General features: G+C 29.9%; 1 protein-coding gene across 1 annotated transcript in view; it reads left to right on the plus strand.

The window, feature by feature from the left end:
* Window positions 1–17,500, plus strand: part of LOC136085746 (uncharacterized) — a 65,605-nt gene that overhangs the window by 22,408 nt on the left and 25,697 nt on the right. The window contains exon 3 of the mRNA XM_065807122.1: window positions 27–275. Within this exon, the coding sequence (XP_065663194.1) occupies window positions 27–275 (249 nt within the window). The remainder of the gene's footprint in view (window positions 1–26; window positions 276–17,500) is intronic.

Here is a 17,500-nt window from a genome sequence, read left to right on the forward strand (position 1 = left end):
AGTGCATCATTTGTTTTTTGTTATAGCTACACTATGTCGAGATTCAACTTACAAAATAACTTGCCCTAGTAACTCATTGATAAATATTCAAAGTGTTACATATGGAGATCAAAATTTACCAACATGCTCCTTAATATTGATCAACGATTCAATTTCAAAACTGTGCAATAGGAATAATAGTTGCCTCATTGAATCTAATAGTGAATTACTTGAAGTCCATTCCTGTCCTGGCATCTATAATTATGCTGTTATTAGCTATATTTGTTATCCGCAAAGTAAGTATGTTCTAATAAATGATTTAGATTTTGTATGCAGTAAAAATAAAAGTTCATAATTTCTGTTATGAAGTTTAATTTAGTTTTAAATGAAATCATATTTTTTTTACTGTTCTCAATTGTTTAAAAATAAGCAGAATTATTGTATTATACTAAAACAAAAAAAAGTCTACAAATGTCTTTTAAAAATAATTATGTCTAAAATTGGATATAACTTATAACTTATAATAAAATTAAAATAACACGTTTTTCCCTGATGAGTTCAAACCTAAATGCTGCCAATTTGTCACCCGTGTCTCCATCGCCGCTGTCTAGCTGATTATCGTCGTCAATTAGTTAGTCTAAAATTGGTGGGTTTTTTTTTTTTAATATTTTTGCTATTGAAAGACTGTTACAATAACAAAATGTATAAATGAATATTTACAAGGCCGGAGAAAAAAGAAGACAATTTTATACAATAATCTTCCTTTTGACCCAGTCAAATTGAGATCCTACGACTAAAATGATTACCATTCAAGTTTTCTAAGAGTCTCAGCACTTCCTAACCATTTGCCGCAATAAAATTGGAGGGGGGGAGAGGGGCTTTATATGTGAGTTTCCCTACTTATGTGTAAGTAACGGCGAAAGGGAATCATTAAGAAGTAAAAAAATGCGTAGATCATTGTTTATTACAGAATTAAAGAAACTAAACAAATTTAAAAAATTTTAATTTCTACGAGCTTAAATCTAAAATAATCTCTTTACTCTAAAATTTTATTATAAATATAGTAAACTACATTAAAACATAATCAAGACTAAGGTTTAAATAAATAGTTTAAACTAATTTTTTTACCACAAAATCAGAAAAAGTTTTAATCTATCATAATTTTTGATAAAATTCATTCGTAAGGATGTAAAAAAACACTTGAAAGCACGGAATATTACTTGAACATGTAATAAACTTACTAATAACAACTCCGTTTATGCTTTTACATATTTCTTGTTACTAGAAAGTTAACAAAGTGTTCGCTAAAGTTCGAACTGAATTTTGTTTAAAGAAAATTGCATATTATAAAAAATTCAATTTAAATTGTTGCACTCGTAAACTCTATATGCTTTTTTTTCAGAAAGAGCCTTTATTAATCAATGCTTTTTCCAAACTGTTTATAATCATGTAACTATTTCACTACTGCTTCGTAAATGTAAAAATAAATATTGCTTGCAATACCGCAATACCAAAAGTTAACAATATCGCTACATAAAAAATCAGAGCTTGAAACCTACACCATTGAATAATTGAAACAATTTAATATTCAAAAAAATATATAACATTTTTATATTTAAAGCTTAACAACCCCAAAAACAGCTCTGCCCTTCTCAATGGGTCCTTTATCTTGAAGGTTTATACTTTATAAGTGACTTTTTTTTTTGTGTGTTTATTTTGCCCTTAAATAACTTTTACGATATAAAAGTTTATAAATAAAACACTGATGGGGCAAGTAGTAGACAGTATTACTTATATATATTATATTAGAAAACTTTTTCCACAAATCAACGATATTGAATATGTAGTTTGTTTTGATTTATATTTAAGGACATTGTCGTTATTATCTGAAAACTTTGTCGGGTATTTATTTCGGGTATTTATGTCGAGTATTGATGTCGAGTATTTCTTCACTACTTTTTCAAAATAGGACTGAAACATTTTAGGAGATAGTGTTATCATTGTTTTATACATGAACATTAAACGTACGTGATTTTATATACGTTTAATGCGCCAAGCATACTCAGAAGCGGCTCGCATAGAACAATATATTAGCTCCAAATAATACTCTGCACGAATGTTTTTGTTTAGTGAACAGTTTTTTAAATTTTGTATGATTTGTACTTACCCATGTAATATTACAATAAATCATATAAAAATAAATTAAAGAAAAACTTAAAGTTATAGATGCATATTATATAAGATTTAAGATCTGTAGATAGCATAGAGATTAATAAAAGATTAATAAGTTTCATTCTACAACAGTATCACGTGATAGAGTCAGGTGATAGAGAAGAGAGAGTGAAATGTATACGGTTCTATTATATATTTTGGAAATTGCATCACTCGACCTATTTTACTGTGTTGCAAAATGGACCAAACAGAAAATATTATTAATAGACACTATAAATATGTATACATAAAAAAACGATTTGCAGTTTTCGTTGGTATTTTTAAAAGTTTAACAGAAGCAAATACCTAAAAAATGAAAAAAATTGAATAGTTGCAAAATAACCCACAAGAAACTTTAACGACAAAAATTCTTGTGACAACTTTGGATATCAATAGAAAATTGTAATATATTTAAAATACGAAAATTATATATAAAATTTGAAATTGTATGTAAAATTATACGTAAAATTAAAAAAAACTGTTGTCTTTATGGCTGAACGATTTTAAAATGTTCTTTGGCGACAGAAATTATAACTTTGTTATATGCGTACTCTTCTAAGCAAATTACGGAAATGAGGTAGCTATGTATATAAGAGAAGTTTTAATTTTTTATGCAAAGAAATAAGTCTTGTCTCATAACATAAACCTAAGTTCTTTAATATTTTAGTGTTTAACTTATTTTTGTATACTTAAAATATATTTTTATCATTTACAACTCTTAAAAATTGAGTTTCCTGTACTTTTTCACTGACTAAATTTTCTATTTTTATCAAATTATTAGTTGTTGGTAACGCTTTTTTTTAGTGTTTTGAATATAATAAAGTATTTTTTGTTTTTTCTATGTTTAACAAAAACTTTTTTGCTTTAAATTATTCATTTAGTTTTTGAAGTTTCGGTTTACTATCATATTCCTTTCATTTCATATCACTTTGGTTATAGTTATAGAAAAAACAAAATTTGAATTGATTGCAAACACAAAATGTCAAGTTTATTAAAACCTTATGGAGGGTCAATTATAAGACATGTACCAGAAAAAACCTTCGCGTTTTCTGATGTGGTGTTTACGGAAACCGTGCTTCATTTTAAATGGCTAATTATTATAAAATGTCATTATATTTGTGTTATTCATAATCTAAACAACTGTGTTATCAAAACAATTAGTTTTAATTGAAATGTCTTCAAATCAAGATAAGAAGCAAGAAAATATTTTGCATTTTCTCATTGAAAATCCTGGATTATTACACAAAAGAAATTCTAGAGAGTTGCAGATGGCTTTGAGAACAGTGCAGAGTGTTGTGAAACGATTTAAGGACCATGGTACAATCAAAAGGAAATCAGGAAGTGGAGGAAAAAAAATGTTTTGTTAGACGAGATCGTGGTAAAAAGATGCCTTAGACAGAAAACCGGAGATTTCTGTTCGAACATTAGCGACTAAGTTTAAGACCAGTGCCTCTACTACACAAAGAGTGAAGACAAATTGTGGCTATAAATCTTATAAAAAAAAAAAGTTTCTTGTTGTGAAGAAAAGCAAGAAAATGTCGCAATTCATTGTTCAAAGTTGCTCTATAAAATATTATGTGGCAAAATATCTTGTTTGATTATTGACGATAACCTTTTTTATGTGGCACATTTCCAATCTCTTCTAGGATACCAATATTATTCAGCAATTAATCACAAGAAACTGAACTCCAAATATAAATGCATTGAAATGCAAAAATTTGTTTAGAAATTCCTAATTTGGCGAGCAATATGTGAATATGGTGAAAGAAGCTTATTTTGTGACTACGGGAACAATTAACACCATAATATACATAAAAGAATGCCTCAAGAAACGCGTTTTGCCGTTTTTAAGAACACACACGGTTAACCCATTATTTTAGCCCAATTTAGCATCATGTCACTACTCTGGGACAAACTTAAACTGGCTTAGAGAACATCATCAGCTCTTGTCAAAAGAAAACTAAGGTTCAATGTAAAAGAAGCTAAAAACAATAAAGACTTAAAAAATAAATGGATTAGAGCTATCAAGAAAGTCCAGCCAAAGACTGTGCAAAGTGATGTCGAGTGTAAAACGCAAAGTGCTTCCGTTTTCACGTACAAAACTTTACAAACTTTCTCAAGTGAAATTTAATAATATTAATGTACGTACTTTCAAAGTATATATAACATTCAATATCAAAATACAACAGTAAGTTAAACATCCTTTAAAATGTCGGCGCAAATTTTTTCTGTTATATGTCTTATTTGTTAGAAATAAGAATAAAAGAAACATTGAGGGTCACCACAAATTAATTTTGAGGAGTATCTAATTAAAAACATTGTTTTCTGTTATATAGGTATATTTAGAACCACTGTTTGGTGTTGCGAACAATGACGGATCCATGCGGGGGAGGGGGGATGGGGAGGGGGATATGCATCCATTTCCCCCCCCCCCCCTGCCACCTCCTCCTCCATCTCCCTTCCCCTTCTATTTAGAATCTGAAGTCCTAAAATATCTTGAAATGTGATACAAAATACATAAATATTTCAATATCCCTCCCCTGCCCCTGTCCTTCCTTCCAAAAACCCTTGTAGCCGTCACTGGTTGTGAAGCGTCTCATTTTTTATATTAAGCCGAGTTAGTTTCAATTTAAATGGGGAACTGTGAACTGTGAATTTTTATTCAAACTTGGTATTTTTGCTTTTGGGTAACATTCACATCCAGAGTTATCATTTTTTTATTATTTCATAAATAAATAATAAAAAAAACAGTTTAAAATCATTTTTTTAAAACAATGAAATAAATATATATATTTAAATATTTATTAACTTCTATTACTCGGACTTTATGTCTTTTACCATTGCTGGTGAAAAAAAGTGTTTTAAATAAGATACATGTAGCATAACAAAATTTAAAATTTTTCGTTTAAATAAAAGTCAATAAAGTTTTTAGTGGAGCAAAAAAAATAGTGTTTTGTCACAAAATTAAAAAAAATAATCTATAGAAGTAAATAGTTTCGCTTTTAAAAATTTCATAATATAACGCAGAGATTTTCATTCATAACATGTTTTCTTCAATATATTACATTGATACAAATGAAAATCTCTGCGTTATGTAATGAAATTTATAAAAGCAAAACTATTTACTAGCATTAATAATTTTTTTGTTTGTGTCAAAACACTACTTGCATATTTGCTCCTCATTTATTCGTTTATATTGACATCAAATCTAATGTTGTTGATAGATATATCTACTTTAATTGAATTGATGTTGTTCAGTAAATATAGATTACTAAACTCATTTGATGCTAATTTATATTTTTCATTTGAAATGCTTATTAACTATAATGCCTAAAAAAGACTTAACTGACTGTTCATTATGTTTGTTCGATACTTTGAAGTTTAAAAAGTTTTTATTTTTAGTATTGTACTTGATGTTATCAACGTTAAAAAATCAAATTGTTTGAATAAATTTACCGATTTCTTTTCACAAATTTTTTTATTACATAGTTTTAGTGCTCTGCATAAAAATTGATGATGAAAACTTTGTAGGTTAAATGCTTTAAGTTACTGATTGATTTGAAATATATCTTTGTTTTGAATATTAATTTTGAGTAGTAAAAATAAAATCATATAGCTTGCATTGCTAAGGCTTTGTATTTCTTTTTTCGTGTAGTAAATTATAAAACTTGAGGAGTAATCAAAGTTAGGTAGAATGAATGTTTTGAAGAATAGAAATAAACTTTGAAAGATAGAACAAATATATTAGTTATTGTAATTATTTTTTTGTATGTTTCTGCTTTTATCTATTTAAGTGTTTGGTAGAGTGTAATTTACTGTTTATAATGACTTCAAGCAAATAAAATTTAATAACTGTTTCAACTTTGAACTTATCCCTTAATCTGATTGATTTTGGCATTATTTTTTTTAGATATATGCTTATTTATTAAAATCATTGCTTTAATTTTATCCCAATTGATGCTGAGTTTATTAACATAGCACCACTCAATAAAACTATTGAATGCTAACTGAGTCTTTGTTATTAGATAATTTTTATTGGTATCATTTGTCATAAGTGTTGTGTCATTTGCAAATAATGTTGAAATAATGTTAAATATTCATGTAAACCATTCAATAAAATTCAAAAAAAAAAAGGTCCTAAAATGGACCCCTGTAGCATACTAATAATAACCTTCAGAGAGTTTAAGACTTTAAGAGTTTCAAATTTAAAAATTGTTAAAAGGTTCTGTCAAATGTCTAATAAAAGTTAGTAAAAAAAAAAAACTATTTTCACGATATTTGTGCTTCTCACGTTACTTGTGTGTTGTCATGTCAACAAGAAATCTTCAAACTATTTATCTATTTAGAAATAAAAAAGGATTATTTTTAGAAAAACTTTTTTTTCCTGGTGTTGAGAAACCGAACATAAAACCGGTTGCGGTTTCCACCAATTGTTAAGCATTACATTTTATCACCCAACTGTTTTGTTCAAACCTAAATACTGCAAATTTGTCACACATGTCTTTATCACCACTGTCTATTTAACTATCGTCATCAGATGGTTGGTCTAAAATTAGTGTTTTTTTTTAATATAGTTTTGTTGTATAAAGATTTGTTACAATGATAAAATGTTTAAACGAATATTTACATGGCCGGAGAAAAAAGAAGATAGTAGTATATGCACTCTTTTTGACCCGACAAAATTGTTATTCTACGGCGAAAAAGATTATCATTACCAAAAAGATAACCAAAAAGATTACCATCAAAGTTTTCTAAGAATCTTAGTTCTTCCTAAACTTTTGCCGCCTTAAAATCGGGGGACTTTACATGAGAGTTTTTCATGTCATGTGTAAGTTAACTTTTGGTGAAAGAAGGTTCTATAATAGGTTAGAGATTAAGAATTGCCTCCGCAATTAGCGGTGACAACAGTTTAAAATTGCTCGGTAAGCCAGTTTCTCACCAAAAACTTCCTAAAATGCCTGCTGAGAAAATTCAGATCTTTATCAATATAATACAGAGCAAATGAGTCGTAACATAGGAACTGGAGCTTGTAAGATGGCAACACTTGCTTTCACCGGACTCGTTTCAAAGATTGTTTCCAATGGAAAATTATCAAACTCTAAAAGTCTCTTGATCATAACCCAATAACCCAAATTCAGCAGACCTTATGCGTTTCCGCAGGTGGTTTTACCACAAGTTTGGCATTGGGTTAACACCTTTAACGGTAGCTATGTCAACTACCACTCACGTTAATAACGGGAAAAATATTTCAAGCTTTGCTTTCTGAGCTAGCAAAACATAAAAAAATATTTTAAACATGGAAGATGAAGAAATAAAAATGACAGAAAAAAATAGTTAGTTGATTGTTATATTCAACCGTACTACCCATTTTTAATGATAAATTGCTTGTGATCATGTGAGCGCCTGGGATTAGATAGTAACCAAATGTTTTAGCTTTATCATCTGTATTACTTTCTAGGTAATGAATACGCGTTTCTGAGGCGTTACTAAACTCTTGCTGAGCTAAAAAACCACTCGCATTTTTATCTCCAATTATTTAGCACCGGCTGCTTAGTTGTGCTGACAAAAGATAAATAGCATATTCTTTTTTACTTTTTTAAACAACCATAAAACTAATTTTAGTTATCCAGTGGCGTATCTAGGGTAGGGCAGGCAGGGCACGTGCCATGGGCGCCAACCTGAAAGAGGCGCAATAGAGGCTTGGTTGCGATACAATAAGCGAGAATTAATTAAATTAAATTAAGATTTAAAAAAAACTTTAAAGTAGTTTAAAATTTTAAAATAAACTTTTAAACTTTATTAGTTTATGCTGCAAGGTAGCGTTTTTCCTCAGCCTTAAGTGTTCAACTTGCGCAAGTGTGTGCAACTTATGCGCAAGTGAGTGCAACTTAAGCGCAAGTGAGTGCAACTTATGCACCTTTAATGAAACTAACAAAGAAAAGTAGGAGAAACTTTTATATTTTATTTTAAATTGGCTCACTCCCTTAAAAAATCAACAAGAAAAAAATGTTTTTTTATTAAATTATGTTTATTTAAACATTGAAGTACGAAGTTCATAATATATTTTTAATATTATGTGCTTTAAAAGTAACAAAAAATACATTTATTGTTGTCAATGCACTTTCCTACTCCTTAGCAACACCATAGCAACCGTGTAAACATCTAATTTATTGATTTAACTTCATGAAAATTTTTACTTGAAGTTTTGAATTAATTCTCAGCGATAGATCTATTATGCTTTTCCATCGTTCTCCAAAATATTATATTTCTTAAAAATGCGCTTAAAAAAGCGGTTACGAATATGTCAAGGAAATCGACTGATATTAATAAAAATTTAAGAAAAAATATTAAGATCAATAAAAAAAGGTTATTTAGACATTGGAAAGGAGAGATGATGTGAACTCTTACGCTAGTGGCAGTTTTTAGTAACTTTTTATTGAAAAAATTCTTCGTTTTTATGTTTCTTCTTTTAAATGTGTTTTTTAAGACTTTGTGTTTTTAATATATTTTTCTCACAAAAACGTTAATATCTTCAGTTTGGATAAAGCTTTTATCTTCAAATTTTTGCAGAATATTTATTAACTTATTTATGAGGACTGGAACTAGAACTATAGCATTTCAAGTATTTGAAAGTTAGTTTAAATGTAGTTTGTCAGACCGACACAGGCAATAAATCAATTTCTGCACGCATTATAGCGCTGCCATATTAGTTATTTTCAACATTTGGAAAAAATTTTAGTTTCTGTAGCAACTACTTAGCTGCCATTTGGCAAAGTATGGTATATTTAGTCCATATTTTAGTCAAGATATCATTGTTTTAGCTAAGGTAAGATTTTATACAAATTATGCTGCATCAAAAAATGCAAATTTCATTTTTGTTTTAAAAAGTTAAAGCTTCAACCTTATATAAAAAACAAAAAATAAGTTTTTAATATTTATAAATAAAAAGTTAGATTCAAAGGGGGTGAGCACCTTAAATAAATCAAAACTGAAATAAACACTGACGCCTTGTATTGCCTGTATGGGCGCCTTCTGAATGACTGGATTCGTCTTCTACAAATATATTCTATAATATTTTGTTGAGATATATTAAGGTAATTAAAAATTATATTGCTTTTGTCAATTATATGTAGCAAATTCTTAATAATTTTAAAAATGATTAGCTGAGAACCATAAATCGTTCTTTTTAGAAAAAGAAGGAAAGTGGGCTTGCAGGTAGAAAACGACGTTCATTAGAGGCAAAAGAAGAAGAAAAAAGCAGCAAAGTTTTAAAGACGTTTTTTCAAAAATCAAGCATGAGTATGACTTTTTCAGATAATCCAGAAAATTCTGCAAGCGCAAGGCCTCAAGAATTAGAAGATACTGGGTCAAGTTCAACCAAGAAAGAACTAGTTGCGGCATCTATTGATGGCAATGCAGAGAATTTTATATATAATTCCAAAATTCTTGCTACTTCTGAAGAAACAAAAGTTGGGCCTGAGTTTGACAAAGAAATGAAGATTGATGACGTTGAAGATAAAGACTTGATATCCGAAAACGTCCAAATTATTAAATGTCCCATACCTAAAATTATTGTAGAACACGACATCGGATTTCTTATGTTTAGTGAAGAAACAGGAAAAGCAATCATAACTGATCCATAGAGAATTGAAATTATTAAACATGGCTTTAAACATTTCCAAAACATCGAAGGTCCTTTTCTGCCGACTAACAATCGTTCTATGAACAAAATTTAGTTCTTTAAAAAACTAGGAAATGGTCACGGTGAGCAAGTGATGCGTTCATGGTTGGTTTACTCGCCTTTCAAAAAATCTGCCTTTTATTTTTGCGGTCTTCTTTTTTTAAAATGCGAAAACCAATCTAGTTTGAAACTAAAAAGCGGATTTAATTATTGGAAAGCATCTGAGAGAATGAATGTACATAAAAAAACCACAGACAATGCTTTACCCAATGGAAAGAACTGGAAAGATATTTATTTTACAATAGAAGAATAATTGAGGCAGAACTTCTACAACAAATTCAAAGAGAAAATCAAAAGTGGTGTGATATTTTGAAACGGCTGTTGCACTGCATCAAATACCTTGCAATGCAAAATTTAGCTTTGCAAGGACACCGAGAATCACTTCAATCAAACCCAAACAATATTGGAGCAATTAGAAAAAGACGATATGAATGAAGAAAATTGCAGGTTACAATGCTATGACAATGCTGCTGTTATGACTAGCCACAAGAGTGGTGTGCATCAAAGAATAAAGGAAAAAAACAACCTTGGCATATTTGTCAATTGTGACAATCATAGTCTCAATTTGGCAGGCGTACATGCGGCTAAAGAAGAAGTAATGATGGTTACTTTTTTTGGAACCGTCGATGCGCTTTACATTTTTTTCTCAAGACCAACTCAGCGATGGCAAAAACTTAAAGATCCTGTGCCTATTACTTTGAAGTCCAATAGTGATACCAGGCGGAGTGCCAAAACAGAATCAGTAAAACCTGTACATACCTACATTGATGAAATAGTGTAAGTTCTTCAGAACTTAATAGTAAACAAAAGCGCGTCAAATGAAACAAAAAGCAATGCATAGCAGTTTTATAATAGAATTTTAACGTATGACTTTCTCATATTGCTACGGTTTTGGAAAAAGATTCTTGGCCAAATTGATCGTGTTCAAAAGAGGTTGCAGGACCCTAAAATGAACTTTTAAAATGCAGCTCTAGATTTGAAATCGCTCCATGATTATTTCCAAAGTGAGAGATAAGTCTCAGTTTATGACTCGATAAAAGAAGGAGTTCAAATTTGCAACGAATGGGGTGTTGAATTTTAAAGACGTCGAAGAAGAAAAAAAAGAATTGATGGCGAAATGGCTAGAGATGTTGGGTTAACAGCAAAAGAAGAAATGGAAAGGGTAATAAAAGGTACTGTCGACCGTCTTTTCAATGAATTGAAAACAAGAAGCGTTCGATTAATGGAAATTGATGAAAAATTTAGATTTCTTCTTGATGTGGAAGGGTTGTGCTTCAATACGGAAATCAATCACTTGAAAGATCAATGTAAAAAATTTGGCAAAGTCTACAGTTCTGATGTGGATGTACGAGAACTGTACGAAGAAATTTTTGGACTGTTGAAGGCTGCTTACCAGCCGTTAGGAAAAAATATCAAGTCTTGAGCAACTACTTATGTTTATAGTTGAATATGGAGACGAAAATGTTTTCCCTAATATGTGTAAAGTATTGCAAATATTTCTAACAATAGCTGTGTCTGTAGCTCTTTGCGAAAGATCATTCAGTAAATTTAAGCTGATTAACTCTTACTTGAGAGCTTCAATGGGCCAAAGCCGTCTCTGTGATCTCGCTTTACTAAGCATAGAGCGAGAAATTACCGAAGAAATTGATTTTGACAATGTTATTAAGAATTTTGCAGCAATCAAAGCTAGAAAAATAAATTTGTAATATATGTTATATAAACAAATTGTTTATTTATAATAAATAATAAAGTTTTATTAAAAGTTTATGTCATCATTTAATAAAAAATTGTAATTAAACACTTTATGTGGGGGAGGAGGGGCGTGAGATTAGTGTTTGCCCCAGGCGCTCATCAAAATTTAAAAGATTTATATAACTGACATCCTCACTTGGATTAAAGTCTTGAGAAATATGATGGTGTTTAAATAAGTAATTATAAAATGTGCTTTTATACCTTGCTTTAAAGAAAAAATTTTCATTAACAAAATCAATTGTGTTTTCAATATCGGTAGGAGTCAGAGGGCATCGCTTTGCTTTTTCCACCGTGTAATAAACTACATCACTCATTTTTACATCTGCATCTTGGAAATTGTAATTTGGTAGATCTTCAAGAGATTTATAAATAATCCTTCTTTATACTCATCATAATGATAATAATGAGGACCACCTCCTCTGTATTGGCCGTCGCTACCGGCTGATGGTAAAAAATGTTATAAGTTTATCTTCATCGCTATCTGGAATGCCATACTGTCTTAGCCAGTCAAATTATTTTTCTTAATCTTATTCAATAGCATTTTTTCTGTGTTTTCCAATATTTATTGAATTTTCTCTAAAGCATATTTAAAATCAAAAAATCCTAAAGTGTCTCTGGTATTAGGTATTGCCTTGTTCCTGGTTTATAGTAAGTCATTCTTTATAATTAATGTTTTTCCTTTTTAACATGTCTTTTCGTTTCATAAGTTTTGTTTATAATCTTTATAATTAAAGCACCAGCAGCTAAAAGTAACAACAACAAATTTTCTGCTAAAAATTCCAGAACGTATTCTACTACGCGAACTGTATAAGACAGTATTGCTCCAATGATGCGCCAAAGGGTGGCAGTAACTTTTCCATCAATCAACTTAAGCCGTTGGTCAAATGATCTAAAATACCTTCTAGAATTTTAAAATTTTAGAATTAGGAACACTACCTAGGTTGAAAGACTTTCAACTATAAATTCAATATCTGTTACCCCCTCTGTTTACGGAAAATTGTTCGTACTTTTTCAGCTGAGGATAATTCTGAGTTCTTTGGTCTTTTAAAAAGGTCTTGAATATTATCATATTTTCAAATGTAATTTAAATGCATTTAACATTATTTTTTAGTTATTCTAATTTTAAACTTTCGTTATCTAAATTTTTTTGAGCATTTTTGAAATTTTTTCTTTCTTTTTTTAAAGTATCAGGTTGTTTTTTCATTTCTTCAAGAGCATCGATTTTGTTTTTGATTTTTTTAACTTCTTTTTCATATAAATTCTCGTTGTTATTTTCTTTTTCAACAGCCTCGCAAAGAAATAATCGTTCTTGTTTAGATTCACTTTATTTTTGCTTTATATTAGGCATTAAGCTTGATGATGAAGCTATCTCAGTAAGAACATTAGCGGCCTGGTTAATTATGTTTTATAATTCCCATATATATATTTTCCATTTGTGTCTTTAGTAATTTTTATATCTAACTTCTTAATTATTTTTTTTAATTCAATGTAATCTTTATTAAGCTGTTCTGCACTGCATATTTAGGAATTTTACTAAATACTCCCATATTTCTTAACACATTAACTAAATACTCCCATATCTCTTAACACATTAACTGGCAAACAAGCAAGAGGTTTAAATATATACCCTCTTGACTTAGTTAAAACAAATTGCCTAGTTTCATATCTTTTTACATTATATGCTCTATTTGTTTCAAATATTAATTCATCAGATAAATGAAACCTTTTATATAATTTCAATCAATTCAAAGGAATCTTTTTGACTTCTTTTCTGATGTTCTATAATATAGTTCATTAACAATTTTAATTAATATCTCTTTGTTAGCATTTTCACCTAGTCTTATTTTTGCTTCAAGTAACCACTCGCACCATTTTTAAAAGAACCTCCAAGACATCTGTTTGATATGAAAAGAATAATTACTGTTTTAGGAAGATTATTATCAGTTTCTTCTGACGTTTTAAAATCTATTTGTTGTGTTTTACTAACATCTGAAGAAAGATTAACCAATTTCTTAATCTTCATTAGTTATTATTTGAGTGTATTCATCTACACCATTATAATAACCGTCCCAATCTCCTGCATCAATGCCTCCAAAATCCGTCTTCTTTGGTTGTTCCTCAAAAAAGATTATCACCAACACTTTCTGTCATTCAAATGTTCTCCTTTTTTTTTTACGTTCAATAAATTAGAAAGTAACCTGGTTTATAAATATACTAAACAAAATATAAATAAGGCTTTAAGTTTAAATAGTGGCTATAAAACTTTACTAAATCCTAACCGAGTTTTAGTAATTATGCATTGTCCTAAAGGAGACCGATAACTTATACGGGCTAACCTTAATCCATCAACTATTGCATCACCATTAGGTACCACTTTACTAATTCGTGTTCCTTCCTTATCACCACATATGATCGTTGCCCCTGAATGAGTCTAGTTACTTGAGTTTTAACTTGAGGTACAGATTTAACAGCTTGACTTTTAGCAAATTTAGGTTGTGCAATGGTTTAAAAGGTTGTGCAATCATTCAAAAACTTAAAATAATAATGCAAGGTCAAGAAATACAACCATTATAAGATTATGGTGATTATTGAGTTGTAACAGATCTTTTCTTATCTTCCACCCAACGAGCTTTATTTGACAGGTTGATAAAGGACATCGATGATCAAGCAGATCATGGAAATCTAACACTTTTAAGATTAGAATCAAGCTCCGATATTAAAACAGACGCTAATGCACCAATACCTTTTGCTTTCGGTCAAGACCCAGCTAATAATGGACATAAATACTGTATCCCACTTAATTTAGAACACTTCGACGCAAAATGACAATTTCCCTCTTCATATTTCGGAGATCAGCTAGAACACAAACTCGTTTTTGGTGACCGTGCGCAAGTTATTATTTGTACTGATACATCAGCAACACTAAATTACAGTCTTAATAACATTAATAACTAGCTACTGAAATTGTTTATGGTAGTTTAAGCCGATTCGGGCTCGCCTTTGAAAGAAAACGCCATTGCCGCGTACAACAATACGCAACTCAAACCTTGTGAATTTTTGTTGCAAACATTTCCTGCGAAAGTTTCAAGTTTGTCTTCATATACTTCTAACAGTTAAACAATTTTGCTTAACAAAAAAATCTGAAAAATCAAACCCTGTGATGAATATAACAAAAGCCAATATCCTAATTAATGGACAGCTTAATGCATTCTATTCAAATGGAATGATGCCAGATCACTTTGTTGAAGAGTCACACCGCTGTTTATCCAATTCTTCACGCAACTCCACTTATAAAACTAATATGTTAAATATTAAAAATGGCTTTTAAGCTGTAACACCTAACGGTATTTACTATGGAACGTATCAGTACCTTGCATTTGACTTCAGAACTACAAGCGACAAGCATTTATCAGTAAGTGGTCAAAAACATGAAAATAACGGTGATGGTATTTAAATAACTATTTCCGAACAGTTGGTACTAGGTTATTCAAAGTTGATATATTTCCATGTCTCGGCCACTGCCGCATAGTTCGAGCAAGGGCGTTTCCACCGACCTCCGATAAGGCCTGTGGCCTCTAGACCTAAGGGCGGGGGTGTCCCTTTTTAGAAAAAACACAAATGTAAAAAGTCTTTTGTGCCTGTAAAATAAAATAATACCCATAGAAGCTAATTCTCTTTTTTATTTAAGATGAGTTGCTAAAACTCCATATTGACAGAGATTTTAACTATCCCAAAATAAAATCGAAAAAGTTAGATGGGTACTCAAACGGTATTATTTCACAAGCAAGCGCAACCCTTAAAACTGTTCAACACTCCCTACTCAATCAGCTCTTCTTAGAGCTAAAATAAAGGTAAAGTTAACTTTACCTTTTACTAGCAAATGATCTAACAAATAATTACATTAGAAAAGTTTATTTTTATCTTAGATCCTAAATCTAAAACAAACCACGTGCACACAACAAGGGGTTTTTTATCATTCGGACAATTAAAAAAAAAAACTTTTGATTTGAAACGCACTGACTTTGAAAGCATGATTTACTACTTCGACGTATGCGAATGGGTTCTGAAAAATTCTAACCTGACAATTTACCAGTGCGATGCCTAATTATCAGAAGTATATGTCACCACTGTATGATACTTTGCTTCTACTTGGCGCACCATAAACCAGCATGAACCCAAGCCGAAGTGTTTAAACAATAAATTTAAGAAAGCGTTCGAAGAAAAAATGACTTCTTTTAATAAAGCATCGTGCAATGTAAAAAAACTTGCTTATGAAGACCTCTGTTTATGTAGATTAAGAGCCAAGCATCATAAGTTAGAGTAAAAATAACCCTATACTTCTTAATGGCTTAATAAAGAAAATGTTTCAAAAGTTGTGCTCTTGAGAATAGCGAAGACGCACTATGGAAAGTAGTACTATAATAGGGTATCATAAATCGCTTTTTATTCAAATTTTAATTTAACATAATTTTAAATTATATTTTAACTTTATTTCATATACTATAACTTTACTATAATTTATGAATTTTACCTAATTTTATCTAAAAAGATGATTTTTGAAGCCCTACTGTTACATTTTTTATTGCTGATACGTGCGGTTTATAAAATTATTGATAAAAAGTGATAAAAATCACAAAACAGAAAACCGTAATTTATCGTGGTTTTGACTCTAATTGTTTAAAACAATAGTTTTGTGTAAGTTTTTTAATATATAAGCAATTTATTATCGATATTTAATTTGGATGGACATACATTCTTATATTTTTGCATTTTGTGGTGAAAATCATATCGGCAATTTTTGTAGACAGCATCATTTAAAAAATATTAAACAAAGAATTTAAAAACTTAAATCTGTAATATTCTTTCATAAAGTTCAACAATGAAAATAATATCCTTCTATTTGTCTTTTATCTTATCAAGCTAAATTCATTTCAACTCTTACAAACTCTAACTACAATTTATATGCAATCACAGAACCACACCAATTCACATTAAAACCCGTATAAACACATTAACAATTGCACATTAAACCATACCAACACATTAACAATAATTACCGATTGCAAAATATTTAAACTATAAAACACCCTAGCGTTACGATGGAATTACAATATTTCGAAAACAAAGTTCAGTGAAAATTAAACCAACACATTTTACTATTAAATGCTTTAATGACTTCTAAAAGTCACAACTTTTAAGTGTTCGAAACGTAAATTACTACTTTTCTATATTGATAGAGAGACAGTGATATTAATTTTAAAGAAATCTATCAAATTTCTCAGAATAACTTGCGTTTTATCGATGGACCATGGCGTTACGGAAAATGGAAGCTTTTTTGTCTAACAATAGTAATTGGTTAGATTCTGAATATACTCTATTTTTATTGAAACCGAAAAACGCCTACGCCATCTACAAAACTTATAAAACATGGAAGACCGTCCGGAGAACGTCTGTCGGACGTAACACTGACAAACGGACGTCCCCTAGACAACGCATGCCCTCTGGGTAGTAAAAAAAAATTACTTAAAGAAAATTGATTCGAGAACCTCTTTAATGCATATCTACAGGCATTACGTTCAATAGGAGAAAGAACAGAAGCAAATTTGGTTAAACCATTAAGGATGCCTTTAAAGAAAGAACATCTTTGTCTCGAGTTTTATAACAATCGAAAAAAACTGTCGCATATTCCCACCATATTACAAACTGCATTAAAATTAAAAAGACTTACTATCTATCATCTTCTACAATCTGTTTGACCATAGATTCCGTGTACAATATTAAATTTAAACATTTAGTTGTATATAGTGAATAGGGTTG

The sequence above is a fragment of the Hydra vulgaris genome, chromosome 10 (assembly GCF_038396675.1).
Source record: "Hydra vulgaris chromosome 10, alternate assembly HydraT2T_AEP".
NCBI lineage: Eukaryota > Metazoa > Cnidaria > Hydrozoa > Anthoathecata > Hydridae > Hydra > Hydra vulgaris.